The sequence below is a fragment of the Herpailurus yagouaroundi genome, unplaced genomic scaffold (genome assembly GCF_014898765.1).
Source record: "Herpailurus yagouaroundi ecotype Mexico unplaced genomic scaffold, PumYag 166, whole genome shotgun sequence".
Lineage (NCBI taxonomy): Eukaryota > Metazoa > Chordata > Mammalia > Carnivora > Felidae > Herpailurus > Herpailurus yagouaroundi.
In genome coordinates, this window is record NW_024412407.1 from 27,687,345 (window position 1) to 27,699,486 (window position 12,142).

Here is a 12,142-nt window from a genome sequence, read left to right on the forward strand (position 1 = left end):
ACATTGCTAGTCTTGTAATATGTGTATTTCTCTACACCCTGCTTTCCCTATCTATAAAATGAGGGTAAAAGTACCTGTCAGTCATTATAAACAAGCCCCAAAAGATAACTATTATTATTACAACTTATGTAGTTTTTCTTTTAGGAAGGAATAAAAGGAGAACTTTTTGAGATTTTAGGAAGTGGAGGTTTTAAGAATTTGTAAATTGAAATTTCAATTAAAAAAAGTTGATCTAAGATTGTTATCTTCCCTGTTTTACTTATATTCTTTTACATTGTATAATTTATACATTGTGCAATTAATATATTGACATATACAAACCCATCATAGGTCAATGTTAGGCCAGCAACTGATTTGCTTTCACAAATTACTGCAAAGTTGAATTGTTGAAATATGAGGGCCAATGCACTGGTATAAAATGATAATTTGGCAATTCCAAGCAAGCTAAGTTTGAATTTTTTAATGATATATCCTCCTGTAAATATTCCAGTTGCAACAGTTGGTAAAGTTATGGTTCCTAGAAATAAGAGAAAAAAATTGTTGTTATATAAATATGGTTATTCCGAAATGTGTTATAATATGAAACACAGAGTACATCAACCAAATGTATCCTATCTTACGACTTAAGTAGAAAGCCAATAGCCCTGCATGGAGGTAGGAGACCCAGTGTAGCACATGGGAGAAACAAAAATAACTTCTTGATGCCAGTGCTGGGAATTTGGGTCCCCCTATAGCAAAAGTCGGGGACTGAGAATGTTTGAATATCTGAACAGATGGTTTCCATGAGGGAGTTTCTTCTGGAAAACAGCAACAATATATCACCTGTCTATGAGACTTGCATTCTACCATCTAAATCCTTTACACCTCCTCAAAATGAAGAGTTCCAATCCTTAAAAACTCATTCTAAATTTGTCTATCACTTTAAAATTAAATACTAGAATTAATATCTCTTCTTTATTCATCCCAACACACATATACCCTAAAATGATAAATAGGCCTAAATATGGTATTAAAAAGGACCCCTATTATAATTTTTCCATGTCATTGTCCTGCAAGAGTTATTAAGGGTAAAGATCCCTCTAACAACAACAACAACAACAAACAACAACAACAACAACAACAACAACAACAACAACAACATAATTCAGTCTGGGAACCTTACTGGGAGTCAAACTCAACTTTTATCATTTAAACTTTTACCTTAAGTTCAATAAAATTATTGAACATAATTATCATTTTCTTGTTTACTTATGACCTACTCACATGCCACTTGAGACGTTCAGTTTAATTTATCAAATATTTACTGAGTTTCTACAATGTGCTGAGTACTGTACTAGGTAATGTACTGCTCTTAAAAATCTCATATTGGGGCACGTGGGTGGTTCAGTCAGTTGAGGTCTGACTCTTGATTTCAGCTCAGGTCATGACCCCAAGGTCGAGGGATTGAGCCCTGTGTTGGGCTCTGCACTGAGCATGAAGACTGCTTAGGATTCTCTTTCTCCCTCTCTCTCTGCTCCTCTCCCCAACTCATGCTCTCTCTCTCTCTTTCCAAAAATTAATAAATAAATAAAATAATAGTAATCTCATTTTATACTGGTGGTGAGGGAAGAATTATATAAGAAAACCTTTTCTTCAAAAGCAAGTCTCAATATGTCACTAGAAACAGATATTATAGAAAAATAACTCATAAAATATGATACCTGTTTGAATTATGTAGACATCAATGATGTGTTTGTTTTCTCTTTCCTATTTTTTGTAGGTAGCTGAGTTCTGATTTAAAGTCAACGAATTATGAAATTATGATTACATTACAAAAGGATTTGTCTCAGGATCTCAACACTAAACTATAAAATTCAGTTATACAGATACTATATCTAAATAGTCCATTCACGTGCAACTTTTCTTCTAGGAATTCATCTTCTCAAAAATAGCATGATATATGACTTCAAATGCAGAACAATGATGACACCATGAGACAGACAAATTCAACAAGATTTGCAAAAAAATAATTAGAAATTATACTTACTAAAATATAAAATTGCCTTCACAACGAAATGTCACTTGAAACTCAATTACTTGGTAGTATATAGCTTATCAAACAAACATAAATAACGTGTCTTACCAAGAAAAACGTTAGCCTCAGATGCTGACTGACCATACTGTTGCTCTATGTATTTGAAGACATAAGTAATAGCACCAATATGGCTGCTGGACAGTAGCAATGATGAAAACAGTAATATAACATATAGGGGATTGGTAAGGATGCTTTTCAAGGACTGGAAAAAATCTATAAAAGTATAAAGATAAGATATTACAATGCAGCTTAAGTATACATTAATATCTTAATTTTGTAAATATAAAAGTTATATAAGATTGAAAATTACTTAAATATATAACATAGAAAATCAGAGTACCCTGCAATTCTACTGTCAACAGTTTTTATATTTTCCTTCATTTTTCCATATGTTCATTAATATCTATTCAATTAGTTTATTTTACCCCAAAGTGAAATCATACATACATGCTGTTTTGCAACTTGCTCAGTTCACTTCATATTTGGTTATTCTTAGCACTCTACCATACAACTGCATGTATCATTGATTAATTTATTCATTCATTCAACAAATATTTGGTTTTCAACTGGGTCCCAGGCAATATGCTAGGTGCTCAAGAAACAAAAGTGAATAGACATGCAATGTCTCTTATTTGTTAGCACTTAGTATTAATTTTTATGTTAATAATACAATTATTAAGTAGAATTTTACCTTTAAGTAGAAAGTTCACAGAAATGAGAAGACCAAAGTTAAAAAATTATAAAGTTCTATTTAATGCAGGACTCAGATCTGTTTCTTGGTATGCAACTTTTCTGCTTTAAAATACTATATAGTATTATAAATCACCTTTCTTGTGGTACAAGGAGAAGAGAATAATGATGTTGTGTCTCAGGTGACATTATTACAATAATAGAACAATCTGTGCCTACAAACAAGTGTGTGAAAAATTCATAACTTCTGTCCATGGCATGAATTTTGTAGTCTGGGTCTATAATTAGAGGGGTGACTAATTGTAACGGATGTTAAAAGTGGAAGGACTTTCTTAGAAATAATTGTAGTAAGTGTTAGAGTCTAGCAAGACAGGACCAGGTATGGTTATCTAGAGATGGATGACGTGGACCTTGAAACATCTCGTTCTATACGTCTCTAACAGTTTCCATCAAACAGAGTCAGAACTATGCTTTCTGCCCAGTGGCAACTAAGAAATAGTTTCGTCTACTTTCATTTGAAATTAACAATTCCAAGTTGACTATAAATGTGAAATACTTACCAGTTATATTTTCACTAATACTTTGCCCACGGTTGGTCACATTAGCTATTTGACTCCTTTTCTCGTTTGTTTTGAGGAAATGCGAAGATCCTAAATCTTTACTTTCTTTCTGTGGTTTATCCAGATTTTGGGGCAGGAAAAAGAATGGAATGGAGGACATAATGGATAATAGTCCAGCCACAAGGAAACCAAGCCACCAAGCACCAACCCAACGAGAGTCCTTAGGAGTAATTCTGATACTGCCTAGAATAAAGAATTATAAGTAGCCAGTCAAAAAATCATTTTGAAATGCAATAAATTCTGAGCAATAATAATGACTGCTGCCCTTCGTAGATACAGAAATTAAACTCTATTACATCAATTCTGAGACACTATTTTTTTAATTTTGTTCACACTTCATCACACAAATAGTCAGTAAAGAACTACTGAAAAAGTGGATTCAGTATTTGGAAGGATGATGTCCTGTACTTGAAAAGTATTATTATGTTACCTTGTTCTTATTATACTTACTGAGATCTACATATCCAATATCCACGTACATTTTAGCAAACAGAGATCCCTGTATAAAGCCAATGATTGGACCAATCATTGATAATGCATGCAAAGTACCTAAAAATATTATAAAACAATTTTATCAGATGCCAATAATAACATTATACAAGTCTCCAAAGAATTTTTTAGTAAGTAAAAAATGAATTTAGGAACACTATTATTTCAAGGGTGGACCCAGGGAAAGTAATCATAAAATCTAATATTTTCTGTACATTACCTAAATAAAAAGAAGAATGTCCTGTTTCAGCAAAATCATCAATATAAGAAATCCCCAAGGGTACTATGGGGGTTTCCCCAATTCCACGGAGCATATTACCCAGTAGTACATATATCCATAGATATGATCCAGATTCCTTTTCACAACCTATGCAGACAAGAGTGTTTTATTTTAAATATTAATTTTAGCATTTATATAAGAAACTCAACTGCTTTAATCCCTTAATTATTCCATTTAAGATTTTTTTTATTTTTTTGAATTATAAGACTGATTCATAGTTACTTTACAAAATTTGACAATATAGGAAAGCAAAAAGTAAACAAGTAAAAACTAAGTTATCTATAACCCCACCACATTCAGAGAGCTACTTCTCATGCTTGCATGTATCTTCCACATTTTCAGTTCACATAAAAATACACATAATATTTATGTACATTATATTTTTAAATGTCCAGATCATATTATAATCTCCTTTTACACTTAACACCATGTTATGTCAATTTCCCCATGTTTTTAAGATTTCTTTTATATCAGGGTTTAATGACTGCATGGTGGTGTGCTGAATAAGTTTTGTAACTTAATTAATTAATTAATTAATTAATCCCTTACTTTTTACTCACAAAATATTTTGAAGTTTTCATTCTGTTAAACAGGTATGCCGTAGCTAGAACTGTAAATAAATCCGGTCACATTCCAGATTATTTCTTTAAGATAAGTCAGTAAAAGTAGATATGCTGATTTAAGCATGTATGTTCTTTACTATATTGAAAATTAACTTTCAAAAATCTAGAAATTTATATACTCCCAGCAATACATAAATGTTTTTCCCTCTATATCATTTCTTTTTATTTTTAATAAAAACAGGTAGAAAAATATTTTTTGAAATGTTTTCCTAATAAGTAGAAACACCCAATCGGCAAAAAAAATTATAACTATAATTTACAATTTGTGTCTTAATAGGTAAAAATAATCTTTAATTGGTGTAATAATTGTGTTTCTCCTAAGGAGTAAAGTTGCATTTTTAACATATTTATACCACTTTCCTAATTTAAATGTATATATTCTTTGCCAATTTCCTACTGAAATATTCTTTTTTTTTAATTTTTTAATGTTTTTTATTTTTGAGTGAGAGAAAAGAGACAGAGACACAGCATGAGAGGCAGAGGGGCAGAAAGAGAAGGAGACACAGAATCCGAAGCAGGCTCCAGGCTCTGAGCTGTCAGCACAGAGCCCGATGTAGGGCTCGAACTCACAGACTGCAAGATCATGACCTGAGCCGAAGTCAGAGGCCCAACTGACTGTCACCCACATGCCCCAAAATATTCTTCTTTTCTTATTACTTCTAAAAGCTTCTTATATATAACACATATTAGCATGGTTTTGTCATATATACATAATAATGCAAATACTTTTCCTATTTTTAACCACTTTTGCTAATAAATCTCATAATAATTTTCACAGATATAATTAAATTGACCAGTTATAGAATTAGTGACATTATCAATTCTTACCTTTTTCTACTATCTTAGGTGATGTACTATTGAGTAACAAATTTTCACTAATTGAACAGGTTGAAAAGCTTGTTGTTAAATTTTCTGATGGATTGACAAGACTTTCTTTAGAATACCTGTAACTGTAAGAATATCACCAGATTTAAAGCTTTGCTTATCTACTGAATAGTTTCACTTTCCCAGAAATACAGATAAATTTTCCCACTTTATTTGCACTGTTTTTTTTTCTCTAAGTTATCAGAATCCCTTTCGTGAATTTCCCAGCTTGTATTTTAGGGGAAGAAATGGGTACAAATGAATGGGAATGCCCACTAAGAAATATTATTCAATACTCCCCAGGAAAGGAGGATTATCATTCTAGGAGTGCTTGTATTCTGTTCAAGAGGTACAATATCTTGGTTTCATGCTTTGTTAAAAAACAAAACAAAAAAATCCCCTGCTAACTATACCTATCCACCCATTTGAATTATCCTCAAGTGGTCCCAATCTAAACCTCCTGATAAACTTTCTGATAACATTTAATAAACTTTAGTGTTTTACAAGTCAATCTATAATGCATGCCAGTTCATCTATATATTTTATCAATACCTGTCTGATCTTCTGTCACAGATATTCATACCCCCATCTCCCCCCCACACACTCAAATGTCTGACTACAAAACTTAGTTTTAAAAAATTCTAGTCTATTTCAATTGAGTGAGGAAGAACTTAATAAGAACAACAGAGATGGAGCTAGTATAGGGACAGTGTTGATCCAAAAATACTGAGGTGTCCTGTGAGCTCCAAGGGCAGCCTACTGCAGGCCGGGCTTTATGCTCAGCTCCAGGGAACTAGAAATAAAACACACAGCTTTTGTACCGAGGGCATTTTATTCTCTATTAGATAAACATATACAATAAAAGACATGATAATTTTAATATAATAGGTCCTGAGTTGTCATAAAGGAAAAGGGGATGATCAGCTTTCCTCTGAGGTGGGGAAGGTGGTAAACTAAAGAAGAATTCACAATGAAGAGGACATGCAAGATAAACCTTAAAAAAGGATAGGAGCTCAACAGTTAGACAAACAAGGAAGATTATGCAAGGCTATAGAAACACCATGCACAAAGATATAACATTATCATGCATGGCACATGGGGGAATACCACAAGCCTTGAGTATGATTCTCCACTCTGGGGAGCAGTGTAAGATGAAGCTAGAAAGATAGTCAGGTTATATGTAAATGAGTTTGGATATTAATCCATAGGCAAGAGGCATTCAACATTTTCAACTCTGACCAACAGTAAGAAACACATTTTGCATCACAACAACATATACATATGTGTGCGTGCACACACACACACACACACACACACACACACATATATATATATATATATACAATCAAAATAAAAGTTTCATAGAACAATATTTGCTCTCATACTGTATATTCTTCTATTTTATTCTATCCTATCCTCTCAAAAGTTGTTGGTTTCAATAATCTGAATTGGTCCCCTAGTGGGTCAGAATCTGAAGCTTGAAAAACACTGCTGTAGGAAATTGGGTATTTTAAGCAGGAATAAAATAATTAGATTTGTGTTTGAAAATGAATAGTATGGAATATGAGTTATAATGGAGTTGAGACTGAAGGCAAAAACTCTAGGCCCGAGATGTGGGAAGCTTAAGTTAGGTTAGGAAAAATAGGGATGAAAGGAGACAATCTGACACATTGGAAGTAGAATAAGGAAGATTTGGTGGCCACTTGTCTTCTGTGTCAAAATAGAGAATCTAGAATGAGCCCCTTGACTTTGGTTTGAGTTCCACTGTGGTTAAATTAATCATTATTGAGAGAGTGAATGTGAAAAATCTGAACTGGTTTTGACACAAGGATGAATTTAGTTTTGAATATATGAATGGGAAATTCTTATCGGATGTTAGGCTGGAGATACCCATGAAGTGGTTGACTATATAGAGACTAAGTGTAAGAAAAAATTAATGTATATATGTGATTGATACGTATAATGCACACACTTCATACAAAAAATCCAGAATGAAAAATGAAGAAGACTGAAAAGGGAGGTTAGGGGATACTGACATTATGGTGTCAGCAACAGAAGTATGGGCATGATGAAGAAACCACATATATAGAAAATAAATCAAGAAACAGAAATATAATGAAAATAAGAAGCAGCAGTACCAGGAAGAAGAAAATTCTTATGACAGTCAAATAAAGGTGGGGCAAGGAATTAGTATGCCAAAAGACATGACTGTTTGTGTTGACAATGAATAAGTAATATCTTTAGCAGAAATTGTTCATTAACTCTCAATATCTATTCTTCTCTCTTTCCATTGTAATAGTAGGTGGGATTTTTAGCTAGGAGCATGGTAGCCTGGAATAAAGTGTACTTTTTCCAATGTCTTTATATCTGGATGTGAAATGTAACAAAGTTCTGCCCAATGTGAAGTTAGGAGAAGTGTTATAGTTCTGAAAATATTTCTTAAGCCCCAGCCAGCATGCACTGTTTCTTCTGGTTCTTCTTCCCTTCTTTTATCTTGTTGCCTGGAACAACATTGCCAGTTTGGAGCATGAGGTTAACGCCATGCAAGGCAGAAAAATATTGGGGCACCTGGGTGCCTCAGTTGGTTAAGTGTCTGACTCTTGATTTTGGCTCAGGTCAGATCTCATGGTTCATGAGATCAAGTCCTGCATCAGGCTCTATGCTGACAGCACGGAGTCTGCTTTGGATTCTCTCTTTCCCTCTCTCTCTGCCCCCACCCACTCATGCTGTCTTTCTCCTTCTCTCAAAATAAATAAACATTTTTTTAAAAATGGCAGAGAAATATGATAAAAAAGAAGCATGAATCTATTATGCCTAGTCTGGATACATTAATTTTTTTATGTGGAAAATAAGTTTCTCTTATTTAAGCCATCACTATTTTAGGTTTGCTGTCATTAGTATTTGACTCTAATCATAATGATACAATGACCTTAAGAAGAATACTCTCAATGGATATGGTAGTGGGTTAGGTGATAAACTCTTATTGAGCATTAAAAAAAAAAAAAAACTTGTAAGCAAATACATGCAGTGTATGTCATATCAAAAGGCCATAAAAAGTTCATTTACTTCCTATGAAAATGTATACCTTCTTTAGTGCTATTCATATCTGAAAGTCAATGAAAGCCATGGCTGATAAAGCAGTAAGTTACTTATACAAAATATACTTCATTTCTACACATGCTTACTGGGTATTCCTCTTAAAAGATGACTGCTTGTTTAAAAGGAAAAAAAGATGGAATTCTACCATTAATTTATAGTTAAATGATAATTAAGGACAGAACTGTTTAACACTTACTAGCCCATAAAAAAATGTGGTAAAGCAGTCAAAATACTTCCAGTTCCCATAATGAAGCAACCAATTCCAATTATCTTTGGTCTGTGTAGTTTGGATCCAAAGTAACTCACAAATACAATCACAAACAAATTTCCTAGAAAGAGAATAAAATTATTTTGACATGATTAATCATAGCAAACATTGACAGTCCAATTGTGTGTCCAGTAGAATGGAAAGCCCCAGAATGAATACAAGTAAAGCATAAGACATAGTACCTTCCCCCAAAGGTCATGTAATTCAATTGAGAAGGTGAAACCTACTTACATTAAATCACTCACTGTAAAATTATATGTTATTAATAATAAGAAGAATGAGTTTTAGATAGGAAAGAAAGCACTTGAATGACCAGTGACATATTAGTGACATACAATTTTACTGAAGAATTTAGATTGGTTTGAATTGTTTTTGGCTGGAAAAAAAATGCAGAAAATCTTCCTGACCTGAGAGAAAGGTGTTCATTCAGGGATTTATTGATTCACTCCTATCATTTTTTAAATTCCTATTAAGTACCTGCCATAGTGTTAAGAGCTAGAAATTAAAAAAAAAAAAAAAAGGAATAAATGATAGTATTTGTCCTCCAGGAACATATATACCAGTGATAAAAATAAATAGATGAACAGAGGTGGTATTAGATCACAGAAAAGAAGAGCTTAAATTAAGTAGGGGTTACAAGAAAGTTTCCTGGAGGAGAGGCCATTTGAGATTTAATGTCTAGTATAAATTATTTAGATTAAAAAAGGGGAAGAAGAGTATTCCAAGTAGAGGAAGTCATGACCAACCTAATCCATCTGGAGCTACATGTATAACAGCAAATAGACACAAATCAAGAATTACTAAAGCAGTTGATAGGGAAAAAAATTCAATAAAAGTGCCAAAATGAACTGGTAGATAAAGTAACTTATGGAGAAACAGTTAAATAAGGAAACTAAAAAGAGGAGGAACTGAAAAAATCCAGTTAGTATCTCTAGAGGTACTATGGTATAGTGCATCCATAAAATAAGAACTGGCAGACTAAAAATAGAGAATAATAAGAATTTTTGTAAATCAAAAATAGTAAGGGATGTCTGGGTAACTACATTGGTTAAGTGTCCAACTTCAGCTCAGGTAATGATCTCACGGCTAGTGAGTCTGAGCCCCCAGTCGGGCTCTGTGCTGACAGCTCAGAGCCTAGAGCCTGCTTCAGATTCTCTCTCTCTTTCTGCCCCTCCCCCCTCAAAAAAATAAACATTAAAAAAAATTTTAAATAGTATAGAGAAATGTACATATTGGGAGCTAATAAGATAGAAGACAGTATCAGAGATTGATGGAAAATAAAGTCAATGAAAGTAGAATTTTAATGCTTATTTATTTTTGAAAGAGAGAGAGAGAGAAAGCGCGAGCAAGTGGGGGATGAACAGAGAGAGAGACAGAAACCAAAGCAGGCTCCAGGTTCTGAGCTCTCAACGCAGACCCTGACGTGGGGGCTCCAACCTATGAACCGCAATATCATGACCTATGCTAAAGTCGGTCGCTTAACCGAATAAGCCACCCAGGTGTTCCAAACAAAGATAATTTTAGACAGAAAAGTTAAAGGAACCAAACTGTGAGGAAATTTAATATTTGTCTTATATATGTTCCAGAAGAAAATAGATAATAGAGAGAAAGATACACATCTAAAAATAGAAAATAAGTTCCCTGAGTTAAAGGGAAACCTTCAGTTAAAGTTAACCCCTCAGATACATTTCTCCAGAATATAAAAAAAAAAAAACAAAAACAGCCCTGATATATGTTAGTAAAATTTCTGAAATTCAGAGATAAAGAGGAGGTACTCATCAGTGCATGACAATGATATTTATAATGATGTCTTATATGTAATATTGGGTGTTAAAAGGCAGTAGGTAAATATTTTAAATGTACCAAGGAAAAGATTTTGAATTTTTAATTCCATACTCAAATTATTACTTGAATACAATGGTAAATATATTTTCCAACAAGCAAGAGCTTGGGAAATATGTTATGTGTTCAATTATTTGTGGGAAAATATAACAACTTAAAGATCTACTCCAGAAAAACTAAAGATGAGATTTGAAGTCATAAGATTCAAGTAACAGTGGTAAGCAAAGAAACCAGGAAAACCTAAAACCATGCCCACATAATTGCTGTCAAATAGCTACAAAGTTTAACAAAAATATTAAGAATCCATTCCTCAATAAAAAGAGACACACAGAAAATTACAATTTAAAGTTGATAATAATCCAAAACTAAAATTCTAGATGGTTTTATTAAATCTCAGAGGTGAAGAGTGAAGGATGCAAGGTGTCGATAACCTCTTAATCATGAAAAAGTGGAATTCATAATAAAAATATAGATGGGTCTTTCTTTATACAATTATTTTTTAAAATATTCAATAGCTAAATACACTTTAAATTAACTTAAAAGATAAACAGCAAACTTACAGAAAATATTTGTAATTAATACAGCATACATAATTTTTGAGTCCCCTCAAATCATTAAGAAGTCTAAAAAGGGACCAAAATGGTGGCCACCACGAAGAAGGGGGATGCAGAAGATGTCAATGTTACTTTTGAAGACCAATAAAAAGATGAGCAAACATGCACAGAAGGCAAGTAGAACAACAGAGCTGAAGGAAGAAATAAGATGTGAAAAAGATACAACTGTAAAATTTACAAGTTGTTGTGAGGACATCACGCTTACAAGGTGATGACCACTTAATCATATCTTATCAAATCGGTGATATTTTCACCAGTCATCCTCAAGAAGAAACACAGGACATGTTAAGAGAAGCAAAAAAAATTTTGCAAAAGTAAACTAATGCCTTAAAATCCAGAATGGAATTAATTCAGTGGGTGTTAGCAGATTCAATTACATGCAAAATTCGAGAGCAACATAAACCTTGAAGCTGATGAAAGTTAAACATTTTATAATACTTTTTAATATTTGTTCAATAAGCTTGGATATTGTTTAAAATGAAAAAAATTCTGAAGGGGGAAAGGCAAAGGTAATAAGCTATAAATTCATAAAGTAAGAGAAAATATTGTCCAGTAATAATATAAAACCTCACTGTTATTAGAGATATCTGAATTAAAGAAAACAAAGCAATACATTCAATGTTCTATAAAAAAAAACCTTTCACCCCAAATTTTATACCCAGTCAAACAGTAGAACAGA

The 12,142-nt window shown here is 32.8% G+C and overlaps 1 protein-coding gene and 1 pseudogene across 3 annotated transcripts in view; one reads left to right on the top strand and one right to left on the bottom strand.

The window, feature by feature from the left end:
• LOC121038851 (solute carrier organic anion transporter family member 1B3-like) overlaps positions 1-12,142 on the bottom strand; it is a 79,839-nt gene that overhangs the window by 24,638 nt on the left and 43,059 nt on the right. For all 3 annotated transcript variants that reach the window (XM_040488747.1, XM_040488746.1, XM_040488748.1), the window contains 7 exons: positions 8,936-9,068; positions 5,605-5,726; positions 4,094-4,240; positions 3,835-3,933; positions 3,325-3,567; positions 2,123-2,287; positions 322-517 (listed from right to left, as the gene is read on the bottom strand). In XM_040488747.1, the coding sequence (XP_040344681.1) occupies positions 322-517; positions 2,123-2,287; positions 3,325-3,567; positions 3,835-3,933; positions 4,094-4,240; positions 5,605-5,726; positions 8,936-9,068 (1,105 nt within the window). The remainder of the gene's footprint in view (positions 1-321; positions 518-2,122; positions 2,288-3,324; positions 3,568-3,834; positions 3,934-4,093; positions 4,241-5,604; positions 5,727-8,935; positions 9,069-12,142) is intronic.
• LOC121038852 (prefoldin subunit 4-like) lies at positions 11,374-11,944 on the top strand (annotated as a pseudogene).